Source organism: Tachyglossus aculeatus, chromosome 4 (assembly GCF_015852505.1).
Source record: "Tachyglossus aculeatus isolate mTacAcu1 chromosome 4, mTacAcu1.pri, whole genome shotgun sequence".
Taxonomy (NCBI): Eukaryota; Metazoa; Chordata; class Mammalia; order Monotremata; family Tachyglossidae; genus Tachyglossus; species Tachyglossus aculeatus.
In genome coordinates, this window is record NC_052069.1 from 8,032,804 (window position 1) to 8,057,179 (window position 24,376).

General features: G+C 48.5%; 1 protein-coding gene across 1 annotated transcript in view; it reads right to left on the bottom strand.

Annotated features, from left to right (window-relative positions):
- Positions 1 to 1,408: 1,408 nt before the first annotated feature.
- Positions 1,409 to 24,376, bottom strand: part of KIAA0232 (KIAA0232 ortholog) — a 93,332-nt gene continuing 70,364 nt past the window's right edge. Inside the window, exons 7-8 of the mRNA XM_038745952.1 lie at positions 4,214 to 4,311; positions 1,409 to 1,669 (exon numbers count right to left, since the gene is read on the bottom strand). Of these exons, the coding sequence (XP_038601880.1) occupies positions 1,490 to 1,669; positions 4,214 to 4,311 (278 nt within the window). The 3' untranslated portion in view covers positions 1,409 to 1,489. The remainder of the gene's footprint in view (positions 1,670 to 4,213; positions 4,312 to 24,376) is intronic.

Here is a 24,376-nt window from a genome sequence, read left to right on the forward strand (position 1 = left end):
AACGTTCAGCTCTGCAAATATTGCTCCTCCTGGCTTAAACATTTGCATATCGTGTCAGAGGCACAAGGGGCCGGGAGACCCGTACGGCTATACCCTGACGACGTATTGATTCTCTAGGGTAACGAAAGAAAGTGGAAAGCGAGTTACGTACGGCGACGATCACACGTGTACGGTGGAAATCATCACTTTCCCCACCCCAACACCCCGCCACACACAAGACGTGCCCCGTCCCCAACATTCTCTCGGAGACACAGAAATGAGCTTGCGAGATCTAAATTGCGGCCACAGCAGCGGCTAACTGCGGCAGCCGAAGATTTCTTTCAAGTGAAGCCCTGACCCTTTTGCATATAAAACATTTAGACACGGGGAGCGTTTCGCCCAGTTTCAATCAGTTCGGCTCAAATTTGAGACGGGGTGGGGGCATCGCGGGTTACGTCGTGTGTAAGGGGATACGGGCTCCTTACTTACTTGCCACCAGAGTCGCACCTCTAAATATTCCCTCTGATGACTTTTTTCTGGTTTTTTTTTTTGGCGTTCTTTCTTTTTGGCGTTCTCATAATGGCAGGGAAAGGATCGGGAGAGAGACAGAGACAGAGAGAAGGGGGGAGACAGAGAGAGAAACAGAGAGAGAGACACGCACACAGACCATATAACCATCCCACCCACCACGCACACACACAAAAAATCCTTGGCTTCTCCAGTTAGCGAGAATATTCACAAACCATAGCATCCTCTGTGTTGGTTTTTTTTGTTTCGTTTCTTCTCGTAGGGGAAAAAAAAATTATCATGGGATAGAAAACACAGTATTCTGTAAGTCTCTGAAGCACAACCCTGTTGTTCCTGCTTCAGAGTTAGGAAGGATCTGACTGAATGAAGACCGGAAGGGGTATCACTGATGCTTTTTCTCCTGCATTCAGAAAGGCACTGGTTGATTACAGTGTGAAGTATTTATCTCCCGGTTCTTAAAGAGAACGCCGCCGCCGCCTAAATGTGCCAAGAGCTAAAGTCTCCGAATAGCAGAAGTAGCTGTAGACACTTCGAATGCTGTTAACATAATGGTGGAGGGGTAGGGCCGGGGGGGGGGGGATCGGGGGGGAGGCGGGCACCGTGGTTCAAATGCCAAAAGCGGTGAGACTTCTAAGACGAGCACATGCACACTCATTCCTGATTGGACATCAACCACCTAGTCTAGTTCAAATAGCCAAGGATCGAACGTTTTGGGGGTCGGGAAGGGACGGGGGACGGAAGGGGAGCGACCTCCCGACGGGTTAGTTGTCCTCCACTCTAAAATAAGCAAGAAGAGAAAGATAAATACACATCTGAATCAGTTAATTGAAGAGGAAACTCAAGGTGTTGTTTAGAGCCACAGGCCCCCCGCCCCCCCCCCACCCCCCGCGAGAAGGATCGTTTTCCGTCGCCTATTATTATTATTATTATTATCATTCTTTTCTTTTCTTTTTTTTTTAAATCATCTGGGCTACTCTGAGTTTTAGAGGTGAGTTCGAGAAAAGAGCGCCTCTTCGCAAGGATCGACCCAATCGCTGGCCCCTTCCGACGCCGTGTCTTCCGAGTTGGAGCTGTCGCTGGAGTAGATCTTTTTTCGGAAGCCGTTCGATTTCCCGCCGGGGTCCTTTTCGCCGGCGCATCTTGCTTCGTAAACGGAAGACACCTACGGAGGGGGAAGCAATCGTTTTCACCCTCTGGACTGCGAGCTCGCTGTGGGCAGGGAATGCGTCTGATGGTTACACTCTCCTCTCCCGAGCGCTCGGTACGGCGCCTCGCACACAGTAAGCGCTCAATAAATACGACTGAACGAGTCCGTCAACTGCTGGGTCCTTTACTGAACGCCTCCTCTGTACAGAGCACTGGGTTAGGCGTTTGGGAAGGGGAGGGAGAGGGAGTAATAATCATAATAATAATGATGGCACTTGTTAGGCACTTACTATGGGCCTAGCACTGTCCTAAGCGCTGGGGTGGATACAAGCAAATCGGGTTGGACACAGTCCCTGTCCCACGCGGGGCTCACCGTCTCAAACCCCGTTTTACAGATGAGGTCACTGAGGCACAGAGAAGTAAAGTGACTTGCCCAAGGTCATGAATTAGACAAAGGGTGGAGTCGGGATTCGAATTTGGGTCCTTCTGACTCCCAGCCCAGGCTCTGGCCACTACACCATGCTGCATCTCATGATAAGTACGACTGATTGAAGGAAGCAGGGACTTCCCACTATAAAGGCAGAGGGCTGGGGCCATTTATCCATTATCCACGACTTGACGGGGTCTGTCCTGGCGGTAATGATAATAATAATAATAATAATAATGATGGTATTTGTTAAGCGCTTACTATGTGCAAAGCACTGTTCTAAGCGCTGGAGAGGTTACAAGGTGATCAGGTTGTCCCACGTGGGGTTTACAGTCTTAACCCCCATTTTACAGATGAGGTAACTGAGGCACAGAGAAGTGAAGTGACTTGCCCAAAGTCACACAGCTGACAGTTGGCGGAGCCGGGATTTGAACCCATGACCTCTGACTCCAAAGCCCGTGCTCTTTCCACTGTACCACGCTGCTTCTCAATAATAATAATGGCATTTATTAAGCACTTACTATGTGCAAAGCACTGTTCGAAGCGCTGGGAAGGTTACAAGGTGATTAGGTTCTCCCATGGGGGGCTCACAATCATAACCCCCATTTTCCAGATGAGGGAACTGAGGCCCAGAGAAGTGAAGTGACTTGCCCAAAGTCACACAGCTGACAGTTGGCAGAGCCGGGATTTGAACTCATGACCTCTGACTCCAAAGCCCGTGCTCTTTCCACTGTACCACGCTGCTTCTCAATAATAATAATGGCATTCATTAAGCACTTACTATGTGCAAAGCACTGTTCGAAGCGCTGGGGAGGTTACAAGGTGATCAGCTTCTCCCATGGCGGGCTCACAGTCCTAATCCCCGTTTTCCAGATGAGGGAACTGAGGCCCAGAGAAGTGAAGTGACTTGCCCAAAGTCACACAGCTGACAGTTGGCAGAGCCGGGATTTGAACCCATGACCTCTGACTCCAAAGCCCGGGCTCTTTCCACTGAGCCACGTTTGGGCGGGGAGGGGTAGCTGGGGAGAGGGAGCCCATCTATTTTTGAGGGGTTCCGTCTCCCTTTCCCCTTCTGACTCTTCCGCCTCCCCACCGAGAACTGCTTCCCGACTCCTCCAATGGCCAAACATTTTCTCCTCTGACCAAGTGTTTGGTGGGAGAACGGTCACTACTGCCTTGGCGGCAAAAAGGGAGATATCTGGGGAGGGGCGCAAATTCCATCGGTCAAGAGCGGTCTTCTTGGTCAATCGAGTGATCAGTGGCATTTACTGAGCGCTTGCTGTGTGCACGGCGCTGGACTAAGCACACAGGACGAAGAATAAGTGATGTTGCAGGTGTCTCCTCCGGTCAAAAATCCCTCAGGACTATTATTATTATAATTACTTTTTTTCTTATTGTTACCGTTATCGTTTCCGGGTCTGTCAAGTGCTTTCCATGTACGCAGCACTGTTTCGGGAGAGGTACGAGTTAATTAGGGTGGACACGGTCCCTGCCCCACGTGGGGCTCACACTCTAAGTAGGAAGGCGAGCAGGCACTGAATCCCCATGTTACAGGTGAGGAAACTGAGGCCCAAGCAGTGAATAGAACACAGGCCCGGGAGTCGGAAGAACCTGGGTTCTAGTCCTGGCTCGGCCATTTGTCTGCTGTGTCACCTGGGGCAAGTCACTTCACTTCACTTCTCCGGTGAAGAAGAAGAACACTTTATGTTGCCAACTTGTACTTCCCAAGCGCTTAGTACAGTGCTCTGCACACAGTAAGGGCTCAATAAATACGATTGATTGATTGATTGATTCTCCGGGCCTCAGTTCCCTCATCTGTAAAATAGGGGTTAAGACTGTGAGCCCCATGTGGGACAAAGGACCGTGTCCCACCCGATTACCTTATTCCTACCCCAGAGCCTAGAAGAGTGCCTGGTACATAGTGAGTCCTTAACAAAAACCACTAATTAAAAATGAAAAAAGTGAAGTGACATGCCCAAGGTCACACTGAACACAAGTTGCAGAGCCTGGATTAGCACCCATGACCTTCTGCCTCCTGCCTCCTTATCTGGATCCTAGATCCTCCTCATCGGGATGAAAGTGTAATTAAGAATGGGAGGAAAAGGTCACTTCCAAAAGAAACAATCCACTTACCCTATTGAAATCTACCAGGTGGTCTCCGTGGTCGGCCATTTCTTTCCCATCGGGATACTCTCCCACACCATTCTCCCCCTTGGCATCTGGGTAACATCCTTAAGGGTTTTGAATCAAAAGGGGGAAGGGGGGGAAAAAAAGGAAAATTCCATTATCACCCTCTTAAGAAACCTCTTCCCCCATTGCATTCTCATCCCCGAACTTTCAGGCACTTTCTGCCTGGGGACGAAGTGATTTCGTTTTTTGGAAAGGAATATCTGGTGGAGCATTCCAATTTTGGATCCAAACGGGCAAAGGGCATGACTAGCTTTAAGCACGAAGCCCTTCTGAAATCTCCCTGGCCGCAGGGGCCTTCTCCGATCGACTTTTCTTCTCTCCTGGTCACCGCCTTCCTTTCTTCCCTCCCTCGCTCTCTCCTAGCAGCTCAACACCTGCCTGCCCCTCAAAGCCTCACAAGCCCCCTGAAAACCAGGACACATACAGACGTCTGTTCTCCGCACTCTGACCACTAACTCATCCACGCCTCCGCCTGTCGGGTCTCTTCTTCAATCACTCCGTCACCTTGCCCCTCCTCCTTTACATTACTGCTTTCCTACTCTTGGAGCCCACAAACTTCGCTCCTCTAATGCCAATCACCTCGTCTATCTCGCCCAGGTCCAGCCTCTGGCCTGGAATGCCCTACCTCTTCACATCCGACAGACAATGACGCTCCCCACCTTCAAATAATTCTTAAAATCCCATCTCCTTCAAGAGGCCTGCCCCAAGCCCTCATTCCCTTAAAATCCCATCTCCTTCAAGAGGCCTGCCCCGACTAACCCTCATTTAATCTTCTCCCACTCCCTTGAGTGACCCTTAAACTTGAATTTGCACTTTTGATTCCCCCCACCTCTCAGTTCCACAGCACTTAGTCCCTATCCATAATTTATTTACTTATATTCATGTCTGTCTCCCCCTGTAGACTGTCAGCTCTTCGTGGGCAGGGAATGGGTCTGTTTATTGTTATATGGTCCTCTCATTCATTCATTCTTTCAATCATATTTATTGAGCGCTTACTGTGTGCAGAGCACTGTACTAAGCGCTTGGGAAGTACAACATCGCCAAGATCTGCCCTTTCCTCTCCATCCAAACCGCTACCTTGCTGGTTCAATCTCTCATCCTCTCCCGACTGGATGACTGCATCAGCCTCCTCTCTGATCTCCCATCCTCCTGTCTCTCCCCACTTCAATCCATACTTCACACTGCTGCCCGATCATCTTTGTGCAGAAACGTTCTGGGCATGTTCCTCCCCTCCTCAAAAATCTCCAGTGGCTGCCTGTCAACTTACGCATCAAGCAAAAACTCCTCACTCTCGGCTTCAATGCTGTCCATCCCTTCACCCCCTCCTACCTCACCTCCCTTCTGTCCTTCTCCAGCCCAGCCCGCACCCTCCGCTCCTCTGCCGCTGCTAATTTCCTCACTGGGCCTCGTTCTCGCCTGTCCCGCCATCGACCCCTGGCCCACATCCTCCCCCTGGCCCGGAATGCCCTCCCTCCCCACATCCACCAAGCTAGCTCTCTTCCTCCCTTCAACGCCCTACTGAGAGCTCACCTCCTCCAGGAGGCCTTCCCACACTGAGCCCCCTCCTTCCTCTCCTCCTCCCCATCCCCCCCGCCCTGCCTCCTTCCCCTCTCCACAGCACTTGTATATATATTTGTACAGATTTATTACTCTATTTATTTTACTTGTACATATTTACTATTCTATTTATTTTGTTAATGATGTGCATATAGCTTTAATTCTATTTGTTCTCACAACTTGACACCTGTCCACGTGTTTTGTTTTGTTGTCTGTCTCCCCCTCCTAGACTGCGATCCCGTTGTTGGGTAGGCACCGTCTCTATATGTTGCTGACTTGTATTTCCCAAGTGCTTAGTACAGTGCTCTGCACACAGTAAGCGCTCAATACGATTGAATGAATACAAATCGAGAATATAGAGATGGTCCCTACCCAAGCGCTTAGTACAGTGCTCTGTACACAGTAAGTGTTCCATAAATCCCACTGACAGATCTGTTCTTCCACTGCCATTTATTCAGTGTCTTCTTCCCACTAATCCGGAAGCTCCCTGAAGGTAGGGGTCTATTGAGCGCTTACTGTGTGCTGGGCACTCTGCTAGGCACTCAATCAATCAATCAATCAATTGTATTTATTGAGCGCTTACTGTGTGCAGAGCACTGTACTAAGCGCTTGGGAAGTACAAGTTGGCAACATATAGAGACAGTCCCTACCCAACAGTGGGCTCACAGTCTAAAAGGGGGAGACGGAGAACAAAACCAAACATACTAATAAAATAAAATAAATAGAATAGATATGTACAAGTAAAATAAATAAATAAATAAATAAATAGAGTAATAAATATGTACAAACATATATACATATATACAGGTGCTGTGGGGAAGGGAAGGAGGTAACATGGGGGGATGGAGACGGGGACAAGGGGGGGATGGAGAGGGGGACGAGGGAAAGTACAGTACCCTAGGCTTGGTAGGTACGATCCCTGCCTGCGAGGAGCTTACAGTCTATAGCGCTTAGAACAGTCCTTGGCACATAGTAAGTGCTTAACAAATACCACTGTTATCGTCATTATTATTACGGGGGCTTTCCACGGCAAGGTGGCGGTCACAGCAGCCAAGCTGGGAGAGGGCTGTGACAGACAGTGGTGCCAGCTGTCTGAGGTGGGGCAGCCCCTCTGGACCCCCGCACAAAGGGGAAGGGTCTCTGACCCCATCCGCATCCCCCGTGTGTCTAGAACCACGTCAGAAGGAAGGGATGCTGAGTCCTCGTGCCCCTTCCCCCGCCAAAAAACTAAATCAAGGGAAGGGTTTCCCCCATCCCTGCTGGTGACCTAGGATCTACCTAGGGGAAGGGACACCTTCCTTCACCTCCTCCTGCCCCTCCTCATCCCACCAGAGGCCTAAAACTGTGAGCCCGTTGTTGGGTAGGGACTGTCTGTATACGTTGCCAACTTGGACTTCCCGAGCGCTTGGTACAGTGCTCAATAAATACGATTGAATGAATGAATAAGATGGAGCCGGGAGAAGGGTCGCCCACGAGCCAGGACCCTCTCTGAGGCAAGGGGAGCATCTCCGCCAACTCCTGCACCCCTCCCCTCCATGGCGGGGGTCCTGGGATGGTCCGGAGGGAAGGGAAGCTAAATCCCGCGGCCCCGGGATCTCGCTCCAGGGGAGGGCCGCCCTCTGCGAGCGAGGGCCTGAGGACTGAGCGTCGCCCACCGGAGGCCCGGCACTGCCCAGAGAGAGGAATTCCTGTCCCCCTACCACCCCACAGCCCCCACGCACCAAGGGAGGGGACCCTGGCCCCTTCATCAATCAATCAATCAATCAATCGTATTTATTGAGCACTTACTGTGTGCAGAGCACTGTACTAAGTGCTTGGGAAGTACAAGTTGGCAACATATAGAGACAGTCCCTACCCAACAGTGGGCTCACAGTCTAGAAGGGGGAGACAGAGGACAAAACCAAACATATTAACAAAATAAAATAAATAGAATAGATATGTACAAGTAAAATAAATAGAGTAATAAATATGTACAAACATATATACATATATACAGGTGCTGTGGGGAAGGGAAGGAGGTAAGACGGGGGGATGGAGAGGGGGGCAAGGGGGAGAGGAAGGAGGGGGCTCAGTCTGGGAAGGCCTCCTGGAGGAGGCCTTCATCCCCCTCCCCACCCCCAACTGCACCCGGGCCCCCACGACCTGGGCCCGCATGAGGAAGGAATTGCCAATCCCCCACCCCTCTGCACACCGAGACTGAGAACCAGACCCCCGCCATAAAAGGACAGTGACTCACTAAGGAGTTATGAACATGGGCAGGAATGTGTCCATTTGTTGTTCTGTTGTCCTCTCCCAAGCGCTCAGTACAGTGCTTTCCACACAGTAAGCGCTCACTAAATATGACCGGATGAAGGAATGAATGAATGATGCGTGTTAACAGTCACCCATCAACAACTAAGGACTTGATAGCTCGACTTGCTAGCGCTCGCCCAATCACTCTGGACAGGCACTTCAGTAATTCGCTGATGACAGCTCAAAATTTATGGATTCTCCGTCTCCCCTCCAACTGGGTCCTGCCTAGTCACCCCCAACCACAGGAATCTGCCCCGGCCCACCGGGTTTACAGATCGGCTGCTACAGCTCTGGATTTTCTTTCTCTTCCAGCCTAACGTCGAGTGACCTGCCCAAGGTCACCCAGAGGACAAGTGGCAGAGCCTCCTCCCAAGCAGGATGCCAAGCTAGCTTCTCAAACCTCCTGTTCCCCCTCTCCCACCATCTCTTTCCCCCGATGCCCTGGCTACATACTTCATCGACAACACTGAAACCATCCGGCGTGATCTCCCGAAAATCTCTCCTGGCCCTCTCCAATCCCCCACCCCTCCCCTCCACCCTCTTCAATCCTCCCTGTACCCTGCAGTAACTCAGGATGAAATCTCTTGGCTCCTCTCTAAATCTACCCCCTTCACCCGGGCTTCTGCCCCTATTCATTCATTTGATCATATTTATTAAGTGTTTTCTGTGTGTAGAGCACCGTACTAACCTCTTCAAATCCTTTAAAATAACTTGCCCTCTCCCTTCTTCCCTCGACTGCCATCTCCAACTGTTCACTTTCAAACGGCTTCTTCCCTGCTGCTTTCAAACATACTTATGTAACCTCTATCTTTAAAAACAAACCCAAAAACCCTCTCTTGAACCCACGGCTCCCTCCTACCATTCCTCTTCCAATTTCTTGAAAGAGCTGTTTATACCCGCTCTCTCCGCTCCCTATCTTCAATTCTCTCCTAGATCCCCTCCAATGTGGATTCTGCCCCCTTCGTTCGACAGAAACAGCCCTAAGGCAACCAATGCCCTCGTTCTCACCAAAACTGATGGTCTCTTCTCCATCCTAATCCTCCTAGATCTCTCAGCTGCCTCTGACACGGTAGCCCGCTCCCTTCTCTTTGAAACTCGATCCAACCATGGATTAGCCGACACTGTCCTCTCTCAGTTCTCCTCCTATCTCTCCACCCTCCCCTTCTGAGTCTCTTTTTCGGGCTCCTCCTCTGCCTCCCACTCTCTGTCAGGGCTAGGTCCCCTTCTCTTCTCCCTCTCCCCGCATGCCCTTGGAGAACTCTTTCGCTCTCATGGCTTCAATCGGCAGATGATTCCCAAATCTACGTCTCCAGCCCTGATCTCTCCCCTTCCCAGCAATCTCACGTTTTCTCCTGCCTTCAGGACATCTCTACTTGGATGTCCCACCGACACCTCAAATTAAACATGTCCAAAACTGAACTCCTCCACTTCCCACCCAAAACCCGTCCTCCCCGTCTTTCCCATTACTGTAGACAACAACTTTATCCTCTCTACCTCGCAAGCCCGTAACCTTGGCGCTGTCCTCAAATCACTGCTCTCATGCCACCCACATATTTGATGTGTCACTGAATCCTGTTGGTTCTAATAATAATAATAATAATAATGATGGCATTTATTAAGCGCTTACTATGTGCAAAGCACTGTTCTAAGCGCTGGCGTAGATACAAGGTAATCAAGTTGCCCCACGTGGGGCTCACAGACTTCATTCCCATTTTCCAGATGAGGGAACTGAGGCCCAGAGAAGTGAGGTGACTTGCCCAAAGTCACACAGCTGACAAGTGGCGGAGCCGGGATTTGAACCCATGACCTCTGACTCCAAAGCCCGAGCTCTTTCAGCTCTACTTTGACAATATTGCTAAAATCCATGCTTTCTTCTCCATCCAAGCTGCTGTTGTCTTGATAATAATAATAATAATAATAATAATAATGGCATTTATTAAGCGCTTACTATGTGCAAAGCACTGTTCCAAGCGCTGGGGAGGTTACAAGGTGATCAGGTTGTCCCATGGGGGGCTCACAGTCTTAATCCCCATTTTACAGATGAGGTAACTGAGGCACAGAGAAGTTAAGTTACTTGCCTAAAGTCACACAGCTGACAATTGGCAGAGCCGGGATATGAACCCATGACCTCTGACTGCAAAACCCGTGCTCTTTCCACTGAGCCATGCTGCTTCTCTTCATTCATTCATTCATTCAATCATATTTATTGAGCGCTTACTGTGTGCAGAGCACTGTGCTAAGCACTTGGAAAATACAAGTTGGCAACATATAGAGACGGTCCCTACCCAACAACAGGCTCACAGTCTAGAAGGGGGAGACAGAAAACAAAACAAAACATATTAACAAAATAAAATAAGTAGAATAGTAAATATGTACAAGTAAAATAGAGTAATAAATCTGTACAAACGTATATACAGGTGCTGTGGGGAGGGGAAGGAGGTAGGGTGGGGGGATGGTGAGGGGGAGAGGAAGGAGGAGGCTCAGTGTGAGAAGGCCTCCTGGAGGAGGTGAGCTCTCAGTAGGGCCTTGAAGGGAGGAAGAGAGCTAGCTTGGCAGATATGCGGAGGGAGGGCATTCCGGGCCAGGGGAAGGACGTGGGCTGGGGGTCGACTGCGGGACAGGCGAGAACGAGGCCCAGGGAGGAGGTTAGCGGCGGCAGAGGAGCGGAGGGTGCGGGCTGGGATGGAGAAGGAGAGGAGGGAGGTGAGGTAGAAGCGGGTGAGGGGATGGACAGCCTTGAAGCCCAGAGTGAGGAGTTTTTGCTTGATGCGTAGGTTGACTGGTAGCCACTGGAGATTTTTGAGGAGGGGAGTAACATGCCCAGAACGTTTCTGCACAATGATGATCCAGGCAGCGGCATGAAGTATAGATTGAAGTGGGGAGAGACAGGAGGATGGGAGATCAGAGAGGAGGCTGACACAGTAATCCAGTCAGGAGAGGATGGGAGATTGAACGAGCAGGGCCGCGGTTTGGATGGAGAGGAAAGAGCGGATCTTGGCGATGTTGCGGAGGTGAGACCAGCAGGTTTTGGTGACGGATTGGATGTGAGGGGTGAACGAGAGAGCAGAGTCGAGGATGACACCAAGGTTGCGGGCTTGTGAGATGGGAAGGATGGTAGTGCCGTCTACAGTGATGGGAAAGTCAGGGATAGGGCAGGATTTGGGAGGGAAGATAAGGAGTTCAGTCTTGGACATACTCAGTTTTAGATGGCGGGCAGACATCCGGATGGAGATGTCTTGAAGGCAGGAGGAGACACAAGCCTGGAGGGAGGGAGAGAGGGCAGGGGCAGAGATGTAGATTTGGGTGTCATCAGTGTAGGGATGGTAGGTGAAGCCATGGGAGCAAATGAGTTCACCAAGGGAGAGTGTAGATAGAGAACAGAAGGGGACAAAGAACTGACCCTTGAGGAACCCCTACAGTAAGGGGATGGGAGGAGGAGGAGGAGTCCACAAAGGAGACTGAGAATGAACAGCCAGAGAGATAAGAGGAGAACCAGGAGAGGATGGAGTCTGTGAAGCCAAGGTTGGATAGTGTGTTGAGGACAAGGGGGTGGGCCACAGTGTCGAAGGCAGCTGAGAGGTCGAGGAGGATTAGGATAGAGTAGGAGTCATTGGATTTGGCAAGCAGGAGGTCACTGGTGACCTTTGAGAGGGCAGTTTCGGTGGAATGTAGGGGACGGAAGCCAGACTGGAGGGGGTCGAGGAGAGAGTTGGCGTTGAGGAATTCGAGGCAGCGGGTGTAAATGACTCGTTCAAGGAGTTTGGAAAGGAATGGTAGGGAGATAGGGCGATAACTAGAAGGGGAGGTGGGGTCAAGAGAGGGTTTTTTTAGGATGGGGAGATGTGGGCATGTTTGAAGGCAGAGGGGAAGGAACCAGTGGAGAGTGAGCAGTTGAAGATGGAAGTTAAGGAGGGGAGGAAGTTAAGGAGGGGAGGAGGGACGGGGCGAGAGATTTCATAAGATGAGAGGGAATGGGGTCAGAAGCACAGGTGGCTGGAGGAGCACTTGAGAGGAGGGAGGAGATCTCATCTGAGGATACTGCTGGAAAGGATGGGAGAGTAGCGGAGAGGGTTGAGAGGAGGGGCGTTGGAGAAGGGGGAGGAGTGACTTTGGGGAGCTCAGACCTGATGGAGTTGATTTTACTAATGAAGTAGGAGGCCAGATCGTTGGGGGTGAGGGAAGGAACAGGGGGAGGAACAGGGGGCCTGAGAAGGGAGTTAAATGTACGGAAGAGCTGACGGGGATGATGGGCATGGGTGTCAATAAGGGAGGAGAAATAGTTTTGTCTGGCAGAGGAGAGGGCAGAGTTAAGGCAGGAAAGGGTAAACTTGAAGTGAATGATGTTGGCTTGGTGTTTAGACTTTTGCCAGCGGCGTTCAGCAGCTCGAGCATAAGAGTGAAGGAGGCGGATCCAAGCACTTATCTTATCCCGCTCAGACTAATGCATTTTGCCTCCTCACTGACCTCCCGACCTGGATTTCCCCACTCCAATTGAGACGTCACTCTGCTGGATGAATCATTTATCAATAAAAACGTTCAGTTCATGTCTCTCCACGCCTCTAGAACCCCCAATGGCTGCCCATTCACCGCCTCATCGAACAGGAACTCCTCACGGTTGGCTTTAAAGCCGTCAATCAGCTCACCCCCTACTACGTCACCTCACTAACCTCCTTCATTGAGGGAGAGAGGGAGAGCACAAGGGAGACAGAGAGGAGCACGAAGGGGAGAGGGAGAGAGAGAGAGAGAGAGAGAGAGAGAGAGAGAGAGAGAGAGAGAGAGAGAGAGAGAGAGAGAGAGAGAGAGACAAAGAGAAAGACAGAGATGGTACAAGAGGGAGAGAGAGAAAATGAGGGAGACAGAGAGACAGAGACAAACAGACAGAGAGACACAGAGGTAGGGGTGGGTGTAGTCTGATGGAAAGAAAAGAAGCATGGCTTAATGAATAGAGCAATGGCCTGGCCTATGTTGCCAACTTGTACTTCCCAAGCGCTTAGTACAGTGCTCTGCACCCAGTAAGCGCTCAATAAATATGACTGAATGAATGAATGAATGAAAGGATCTGGGTTATAATCCCAGCTCTGCTACCTGTCTGCTGTGCGACCTTGGGCAAGTGACTTCACTTCTCTGGGCCTCAGTGACCTCATCTGTAAAATGGAGATTGAAACTGTGAGCCCCACGTGGGACCGACACTGGGTCCAACTCAATTTGCTTGTATCCACCCCCGTGCTTAGTACGGTGCCTGGCACATAGTAAGCGCTTAACAAATACCACAATTACTCCAGACTGTGAGCTCGTTGTGGGCGGGGAAGGTGTCAGTCTGTTGTTCATTGTTCTCTCCCAAGGGCTCAGTACAGTGCTTTGCACACAGTAAGCGCTCAATAAATACGACTGAATGAATAAATGAATGAATGAATGAATGAACGAACGATACGGTCCTCCCCAAGAAGCCAGGCCCAGGTTTTCTCTCAGACGGGCGACAGCATCTGTGAGTTTTTCAGGCCGGACTCCGTCTCCCAAACAGTGTCGCCTCCCCGGGAAGTCTCAGGTCTCCTGAATCCGCTCTTTACTTCCGACCCAAAATACCACCATAACAGCCCAGACACTTATCCAATCCCATGGACTCGACTGCTCCATCAATCTCCTCGCCGACCTCCCTGCCTCCAGCCTCTCTCCTCTCCTGTCCATCCTGCACTGTGCTGGCCGGGTTAGTTCTCTAGAACGTTGCTCTGGGCCAATCTTCTCGCTCTTCAAAAATTTTCATTCATTCATTCAATTGTACTTATAGAGCGCTTACTATGTGCTGAGCGCTGTACTAAGCATTTGGGAGAGTAAAATGTAACAATAAACAATAAGCCTCCAGGGGTTGCCCATCCCTCTCTGCATCAAGCAGAAACTTCTCACCCAATCAGATCTCCTGATGAGGATGATGATGCCATTTATTAAGCGCTTACTATGTGCAAAGCACTGTTCTAAGCGCTGGGGAGGATACAAGGTGATCAGGTTGTCCCACGGCGGGGCTTACAGTCTTAATCCCCATTTTACAGATGAGGGAACTGAGGCCCAGAGAAGTTGTGTGACTTGCCCAAAGTCACACAGCTGACAATTGGTGGAGCTGGGATTTGAACCCATGACCTCTGACTTCAAAGCCTGTGCTCTTGCCACTGAGCCACGCTGCACTCCTCTCGTGGCTCCTCTCTCGCTACACCTGATCATTTATTACAGCTGCAATTTATTTATTTATATTCATATCTGTCTCCCCCTCTAGACCACCAGCTCGTTGTGGGCGGGGAATGTGTCTGTTACACTGGACTCTCCTAAGCGCTTAGTACAGTGCCCTGCACACAGTAAACGCTCACTAAACACGATCAACTGACCGACCGTCTCCTCTCAGGAGACCCCAACCGCCATCTCTTATTCTCATCTCTGGCAGGCGGTCTCTTACTCAGGGGTCACCCCAGCCCCTTCACGTTCTCCCCATCTACACCTTCCTCCAGGAGGGCTTCCCTGATTAATCGCTCACCTTCCCACCCTCTATCCTCCAACTAACAATTCACTACTTCTGTGTCAACTAACTCCCACCTGCCCACCACACTTAGAGCCATATCTCTACACCTATTACTTTTTTATTGTATTTGTTAAGCATTTTCTATATGCCAGGCACTGTACTAAGCGCTGGGGTAGATACAAGATAATCAGGTTGGACACAGACCATGTCCCACATGGGGCTCAATTCTGTTAATATGTTTGGTTTTGTTGTCTGTCTCCCCCTTCTAGACTGTGAGCCCACTGTTGGGTAGGGACCGTCTCTATATGTTGCCAACTTGTACTTCCCAAGCGCTTAGTAGCGCTCAATAAATACGATTGAATGAATGAATGAATGTTAATCCCCACTTTACCGATGACAGAACTGAGGCCCAGAAGCAGCGTGACTCAGTGGCAAGAGCCCGGGCTTGGGAGTCGGAGGATGTGGGTTCCAATCCCGGCTCCGCCACGTGCCTGCTGTGTGACCTTGGGTAAGTCACTTCGCTTCTCTGGGCCTCAGTTACCTCATCTGGAAAATGGGGATTAAGGCTGTGAGCCCCATGTGGGGCAACCTGATTATCTCGTAACCACCCCAGCGCTTAGAACAGTGCGTGGCATATAATACGCCCTTAACAAGTACCGTAATTATAATTATTAAGTAAAGTGACTGGCCTAGTGTCCCTCAGCAGACAAGTGGCGGAGTCACGATGAGAACCAGGGTCCTCTGACCCTCCGGCCTGGGCTCTAGCCACTAGACCATGCTGCTTTATTTGTTCCAATCCGTGATTTATTTTCCCAACTGCCTCCCAGCTGGATTTTTGAGGGCAGGGATCATGCCTACTAACCCTTCTGTGCTCTCCTTCGTGCTAAGCACAGTGCTCAGCGTTCCATAAAGACTACTGACTGACAATTCCAGAACCTTGGTAAGCAGGGACAATGAAGTGAGCATATTTGCCAACGATAATAATAATAATAATGATAATAAATAATTATGGCATTTGTTAAGTGCTTACTATGTGCAAAGCACTGTTCTAAGCGCTGGTTGTCCCACTGGGGGGCTCACAGTTTTAATCCCCATTTTCCAGATGAGGTAACTGAGGCACAGAGAAGTTAAGTGACTTACCCAAAGTCACACAGCTGACAGTTGGCGGAGCTGGGATTTGAACCCATGACCTCTGACTCCAAAGCCAGTGCTCTTTCCACTGAGCCACACTGCTTCTCCAATGTCGCCTGACGGGAAAAAATTCCCATTTGCTCGACCTCATCCCAACGCCAGTCCCCTGCGCTGAATCGCGATCGAAAATGTTCCTTTCAGAGACGCGGACTCCGTCGAGGTTTTACTGACAAGGAGAACTGGGGACGGCAGTGAGCCCAAGAAGCCCGGGCTGACAAGTTGCCCGAAGAATACATTCAGGGGGAAAATTTGAAAACTGAGAACAGGAACGAAGATGACTTGTGCAAAACTTTCATTTAAAATTTTCAAGAAATATAGCAATGGCCATTCTGGGCAGGGGGAAGGAGGTATTGCAGAGGGAACCAAAGAAATTTTAAGTTTAAGTAAATCCAACAGAAAGCCCTCATATGGCTGATGGTTCTGGTAACGAGCATGAGAAGCAGCGGGGCTTTAGTGGATACAGCATGGGCGTGGAAGTTGGAAGGCCATGGGTGCTAATCCCTGCTCCACCACGTGCCCGCTTTGTGACCTTGGGTAAGTCACTTAACTTTTCCGGGACTCAATTACCTCATCTGTACAATGGGGATTGAGACTATGAGCCCCAAGTGGGACACAGACTGTGTCTGACCTGATTAGCTTGTATCTACCCCAGCGCTTAGAAAAGTGTCTGGAACATCATAAGCATTTACTACCATCATCATCATTATTTATTACTTTATTTATTTATTTATTTTACCGGTACATATCTATTCTATTTATTTTATTTTGTTAGTATGTTTGGTTTTGTTCTCTGTCTCCCCCTTTTAGACTGTGAGCCCACTGTTGGGTAGGGACTGTCTCTATATATTGCTAACTTGTACTTCCCAAGCGCTTAGTACAGTGCTCTGCACACAGTAAGCGCTCAATAAATACGATTGATGATGATGATTAACTTGTATCTACCCCAGCGCTTAGAAAAGTGTCTGGAACATCATAAGCATTTACTACCATCATCATCATTATTTATTACTTTATTTATTTATTTATTTTACCGGTACACATCTATTCTATTTATTTTATTTTGTTAGTATGTTTGGTTTTGTTCTCTGTCTCCCCCTTTTAGACTGTGAGCCCACTGTTGGGTAGGGACTGTCTCTATATATTGCCAACTTGTACTTCCCAAGCGCTTAGTACAGTGCTCTGCACACAGTAAGCGCTCAATAAATACGATTGATGATGATGATTAGCTTGTATCTACCCCAGCGCTTAGAAAAGTGTCTGGAACATCATAAGCATTTACTACCATCATCATCATTATTTATTACTCTATTTATTTATTTATTTTACCTGTACACATCTATTCTATTTATTTTATTTTGTTAGTATGTTTGGTTTTGTTCTCTGTCTCCCCCTTTTAGACTGTGAGCCCACTGTTGGGTAGGGACTGTCTCTATATGTTGCCAACTTGTACTTCCCAAGCGCTTAGTACAGTGCTCTGCACACAGTAAGCGCTCAATAAATACGATTGATTGATTGATTTACTATTCTATTTATTTTGTCTATTATGCGCATCTAGTTTTACTTCTATTTATTCTGATGACTTGACACCTGACCACATGTTTTGTTTTGCTGTCTGTCTCCCCCTTCTAGACTGTGAGCCCGTTGTTGGGTAGGGACCGTCTCTATATGTTGCCAACTTGTACTTCCCAAGTGCTTAGTACAGTGTGCTCTGCACACAGTAAGCTCTCAATAAATATGACGGAATGAATGAATGAATGAATTCAATCATTCATTCGTATTTATTGAGTGCTTACTGTGTGCAGAGCACTGCATTGAGCACTTGGGAAAGGACAATACAACAATAAACAGACACATTTCAGTGCTCTGCACACAGTAAGCGCTCAATAAATACAATTGATTGATTGATTGATTGATTGATTTCCTGCCCACAACAAGCTTACAGTCTACAATGCAATGCTTTGATGTTTCCTTCACTCCTGTGCATTAGCCTCAGAGCGCTGCTAGTGGAAATCCAGATATCAGGCTGACCTTGTCCAGCTCAAGTTCATCCTCACCTGCTTTAACTGTGTCCTCTCTTCCACTTGGCATCATTATTTCTCCATCCTTATGGACTCCCATGCTCATATCCCTGGCCACTCGTTTTGGACTTTTAACTCCCTCCTCCTCCATCCCTTGTCCCTAATGACCTGGACACCTACTTTATTGAGAAAAATGAAACCACCAGGCTCGATCCGGGAGCAGCGTGGCTCAGTGGAAAGAGCCCGGGCTTCGGAGTCAGAGGTCACGGGTTCTTATCCCGGCTCCACCACATGTCTGCTGCGTGACCATGGGCAAGTCACTTAACTTCTCTGAGCCTCAGTTACCTCATCTGTAAAATGGGGATTAAGACTGTGAGCTCCACGTGGGACAACCTGATTTCCTTGTATCCCCCGCCCCCAGCGCTTAGAACAGTGCTTTGCACATAGTAAGCGCTCAACAAACGCCATTATTTTATTATTATTATTATCTCCCTAAAATCTCCCCGGCTCCTCTCCGGTCTCTTCTTCGCCTCTCCCATCTTCCCCAGCACTATCTCTGGATGAGATCCTCCTCCTCCCCCTCTCCAAATCCACCCCCTCCGCCTGTGCCTCTGACCGAATCTCTGCACCCCTTATCGAAACACTTGTCCCCTCCTTTCTCCCCTCCTCAACCACCACCTTCAACTGTTCACTCTCCAATGACTTCTTCCCCACTGCTTTCAAATAGAGAAGGAGCATGGCTCAGTGGAAAGAGCCCGGGCTTTGGAGTCAGAGGTCATGGGTTCAAACCCCGGCTCTGCCTCTTGTCAGCTGGGTGACTTTGGGCAAGTCACTTCACTTCTCTGGGCCTCAGTTCCCTCATCTGGAAAATGGGGATTAAGACTGTGAGCCCCCCATGGGACAACCTCATCACCTTGTAACCTCCCCAGTGCTTAGAACAGTGCTTTGCACATAGTAAGCGCTTAATAAATGCTATCATTAAATACCCTCATGCATTCTCGATCCTAAAAAAAACCCCCAAAAACCCCTCCCTTGCCCATGGTTCCCTCTGGTTATCACCACCATCTCCCTCCTACCGTTCCTCTTTGAAATCCTTGAACAAGTGGTCTACATCTGCTGCCTCCAATTCGCTCACCTCCTCCAGGAGGCCTTCCCAGACTGAGCCCCTTCCTTCCTCTCCCCCTCGTCCCCCTCTCCATCCCCCCCACCTTACCTCCTTCCCTTCCCCATAGCACCTGTGTATATGTATATATGTTTGTACATATTTATTACTCTATTTATTTATTTATTTTACTTGTACATATCTATTCTATTTATTGTATTTTGTTAGTATGTTTGGTTTTGTTCTTTGTCTCCCCCTTTTAGACTGTGAGCCCACTGCTGGGTAGGGACTGTCTCTATATGTTGCCAATTTGTACTTCCCAAGCGCTTAGTACAGTGCTCTGCACATAGTAAGCGCTCAATCAATACGATTGATGATGATGATGACCTGCATATATGTACATATGTTTGTACATATTTATTGCTCTATTTATTTATTTGTTTATTTTACTTGTACATATCTATTCTATTTTATTTTGTTAGTATGGTTTTGTTCTCTGTCTCCCCCTTTTAGACTGTGAGCCCACTGTTGGGTAGGGACTGTCTCTATATGTTGCCAACTTGTACTTCCCAAGTACAGTGCTCTGCACACAGTAAGCGCTCAGTAAATACGATTAATTGATTGACTGATTGCCCTTGCAATCTGGCTTCTGCCCCCTCCACTCCACAAAAGCCGCCTCTCACAGGCCACCAAAGATCTCCTTCTTGCCAAATTCAACGGCCCCTGACCCATCCTGATCCTCTTGACCTCCCAGTTGCCTTTGACACTGTGGACCACTCCCTTCTCCTGGAAATGTCACCGAACCTCGGTTTCACTGACACTGTCCTCTCCTGGTTCTCCTCCCATCTGGCTACTCATTCTCGGTCTCTTTCGCGGGCTCTCCCTCGGCCTCCCACCCCTAACTGTGGGGACCCCTCAAGGGTCAATTCTGGGTCCCCTTTTACTCTCCACCTACACCCACTCCCTTGGAGAACTCATTCGCTCCCATGCCTTTAACAGGGAAGCTGCGTGGCTCAGTGGGAAGAGCACGGGCTTTGGAGTGAGAGGTCGTGGGTTCAAATCCCGGCTCCACCAATTGTCAGCTGTGTGACTTTGGGCAAGTCACTTAACTTCTCTGTGCCTCAGTTACCTCATCTGGAAAATGGGGATTAAGACTGTAAACCCCACGTGGGACAACCTGATCACCTTGTAACCTCCCTAGCGCTTAGAACAGTGCTTTGCACATAGTAAGTGCTTAATAAATGCCATTATTATTATTATTATTAAACTATCACCTCTATGCAGATGATCACCAAATCTACATCTCCGGCCCTCATCTCCCTCCTTCTCTGTAGTCCGATATTTCCTCCGGCCTTCAGAACACCTCTTCTTCTTGGATATCCCACCGACAGCTCAGCCTTATCATGTCCTGCCCTCCCCTTGCCTTTCCCATCGCTGTAGACAGCACCACCATCCTGTCTCACAAGCCCGCAACCTTAGCATTGGCGTTTTCCTTGACTTGAAACTGTAAGCTCATCGTGGGTCGGGAATGTGTCTTCCGACTCTGCCGTACCGTACTCCCCCAAGTGCTTAGTACAGTGCTTTGCACACAGTAAGTGCTCAATAAGAGAAGCAGCGTGGCTCAGTGGAAAGAGCACGGGCTTTGGAGTCAGAGGTCAGGGGTTCAAATCCCGGCTCTGCCAATTGTCAGCTGTGTGACTTTGGGCAAGTCACTTAACTTCCCTGTGCCTCAGTTACTTCATCTGTAAAATGGGGATTAAGACTGTGAGCCCCTTGTGGGACACCCTGATCACCTTGTAACCTCCCCAGCGCTTAGAACAGTGCTTTGCACATAGTAAGCGCTTAATAAATGATATCAGTATTATCGCGGCTCAGTGGAAAGAGCCCGGGCTTTGGAGTTCGAATCCCGACTCCGCCACATGTCTGCTGTGTGATCTTAGGCAAGTCACTTAACTTCTCTGGGCCTCGGTTACCCCATCTGTAAAATGGGGATTAAGACTGTGAGCCCCACGTGGGACAACCTGATCACCCTGTATCCTCCCCAGCGCTTAGAACAATGCTTGGCACATAGTAAGCGCTTAACAAATGCCAATCATTATTATTATTCTTATTATAATAAATACCATTGACTCTTCTTTCTCCCTTAACCCACACAGTCCATATTCCTGTCAGTTCAACCATCACAACTTCACTAAAATCCGTCCTTTCCTCTTTACCCAAACTGTCACGTCAATCCAGGCACTTCTCCTACCCTGCCCTGAGTACTCTATTAGCCTCCTTGCTGACCTCGCAGCCTCCTGTCTCTCCCCACGCCAGTCCATACTTCACTCTGCTGCCCGGATCATTTTCCTACAAAAATGTTCAATCCACAGTCCTCCCCTCCTCCAGAACCGCCAGTGGTTGCCGATCCGGCTCCGCAACCCCAAAAATTCCTTACCCTTGACTTTACAGCATTCAATCACCTTGCCCTCTTCGACCTCTTCTCTGATTTCCTACTAGAATCCAGCCGGCACCGCCAACCTACTCATTGTAGCTCAGTCTCATCTATCTCACATCCCGCCTCTGGCCCGGAACGCCCTCCCCCTTCATCTCCGACAGACTGTCGCTCTCCCCGCTTCAAAACCTCATTGAAAGCCCACCTCCTCCAAGAGGCCTTCCCCGATTAATCCCTCATTTCCTCTTCTCCCACTCCTTTCTGCGTTGCCCTGATTGGCTCACTTTTTTTGCTCGCTTTAGAGAAGCAGCATGGCTTAGTGGAAAGAGCACAGGCTTGGGAGTCAGAGGTTGTGGATTCTAATCCCGGCTCTGCTACTTGACCTTGGGCAAGTTACTTAACTTCTCTGTGCCTCAGTTACCTCATCTGTAAAATGGGGATTAAGACTGTGAGCCCCACGTGGGACAACCTGGTTACCCTGTATCTACCACAGTGCTTAGAACAGTGCTTGGCACATAGTAAGCACTTAACAAATACCAACGTTATTATTATTATTGTTATTATTGTTATCAGTCAGTTTCAGCGTGGCTCAGTGGAAAGAGCATGGGCTTTAGAGTCAGAGGTCATGGGTTCAAATCCCGGCTCCACCAATTGTCAGCTGTGTGACTTGGGCAAGTCACTTAACTTCTCTGTGCCTCAGTTACCTCATCTGTAAAATGGGGATTAAGCCTGTGAGCCCCACGTGGGACAACCTGATCACCTTGTAACCTCTCCAGCGCTTAGAACAGTGCTCTGCACATTGTAAGTGCTTAATAAATGCCATTATTACTATTACTATTATTATTTATTAACCTCTCAGCCCTACAGCCCTTATGTACACAACCTTAAAGTTTGTCTCCCCTCTTAGACTGTAAGCTCCTTGTGGGCAGGGAATATGTCTACCAATTCGGTTATACTGTACTCTCCCAAGCTCTTACTTAGTACGGCACTCTGCACTCAGTAAGCACTCAACAGATATCGATTATTCGACTGAAAACCAAGTTATAACCTATCATTAAAACCGTCTCTGGTACTCCTGCTGGATGACAATGATAATAATAATGCTATTTTTTTAGGCACTTACTGTGAACTCAGGCACTGAACTACGCGCCAGGGTGGAGACCAGTAATCAGGTTGGACACAGTTCCTGTCTCACATGGGTTTCACAGTACAGTCAGTAAATTGTATTTATTGACTACTTACTGGATGCAGAGCACTGCCGAGTCCCCTTTTCCCAGATGAGGCTCAGAGAAGTCGAGTGACCCTCCCAAGGGCACACAGCAGGCAAGTCGCAGAGCTGAGCTTGGAACCCAGAGCCTCTGATTCCCAGGCCTGTGCTCTTCCCTTCTGATGGAAATGCATTAATGCAGGCTGTGAGCTCACTGTGGGCAGGGAATGTGTTTGATGTTATACCACGCTCTCCCAAGCCCCTAGTATGGCAATAATAATAATAATAATGGTATTTGTTAAGCGCTTACTGTGTGCCAAACACTGTTCTAAGCACTGGGGTAGATACAAGGTAATCAGGTAGTCCCACGTGGGGCTCCCAGTCTTCATCCTCATTTTACAGATGAGGTAACTGAGGCACAGAGAAATTAAGTGAGTTGCCCAAGGTCACACGGCTGACAAGTGGTGCTTTGCACCTCCTTCCCTTCCCCACAGCACCTGTATATATGTATATATGTTTGTACATATTTATTACTCTATTTATTCATTTATTTTACTTGTACCTATCTATTCTATTTATTTTATTTTGTTAGTATGTTTGGTTTTGTTCTCTGTCCTAGACTGCGAGCCCACTGTTGGGCAGGGACTGTCTCTATATGTTGCCAGCTTGTACTTCCCAAGCGCTTCGTACAGTGCTCTGCACACAGTAAGCGCTCAATAAATACGATTGATTGATTGATTGATTAATAATAATAATTAACAATTAACACAGACCCATCTGGAGGCACATCGCAAGATGGATACGGGGCTACAAAACAGGCAAGCGGGAAATGGCCGAGAAATCCAGGAGCCACGAGCCCTTCTGCCTAAGCCACCAGGGTTGCCCTTTGCAGACTCTCTGTCCCCTAAACTCTGGTCTTTTCAGAGTTCTCCGAAATGAAACGAACCCCAATTCTCCTTGGGCCCTGCGGATGTTTCAAAGACCATCAGCCTCTATGCATCTCTCAATCAATCAATCAATCATATTTATTGAGCGCTTACTATGTGCAGAGCACTGTACTAAGCACTTGGGAAGTACCAATTGGCAACATATAGAGACAGTCCCAACCCAACATTAGGCTCACAGTCTAAGAGGGGGAGACAGAGAACAAAACCAAACATACTAACAAAATAAAATAAGTAGAATAGATATGTACAAGTAAAATAAATAATAAATAAATAGAGTAATAAATATGTACAAACATATATACATATATATATGTATATATGTATATGGACTATGTATGTGTGTGTATATATATATATACACACACATACATAGTCCATATACATATATATACATATATATGTATATATATATATGTATATGGACTATGTATGTGTGTGTGTGTATATATATATGTATATATATACATATACATATATATACATACATACATACATACATACATACATACATACATATATATATATATATATATATATATATATATATATACACATATACACACACACACACACACACACACACACACACACACACACACATAGTCCAAAGCTGCCTTGGGCGAACCAGCGTTACCGTGTCAACCCCAATCTTCGGGTTTTGCTGGCATGTGTGTGGGCAAGCCCCATGCAGGGGCTTAGGACTGTTGCTTAGGACGGGCCTGCGCAGGCGTGCCCCAACTCCTGCTAGTCTCCTTTTTTTATGGTATTTGTTAAGCGCTTCCTCTGAGACAGGTGCTGTTCTAAGCGCTGGGGGAGATCCAAGCTAATCAGGTTGGGCACAGTCATCATCATC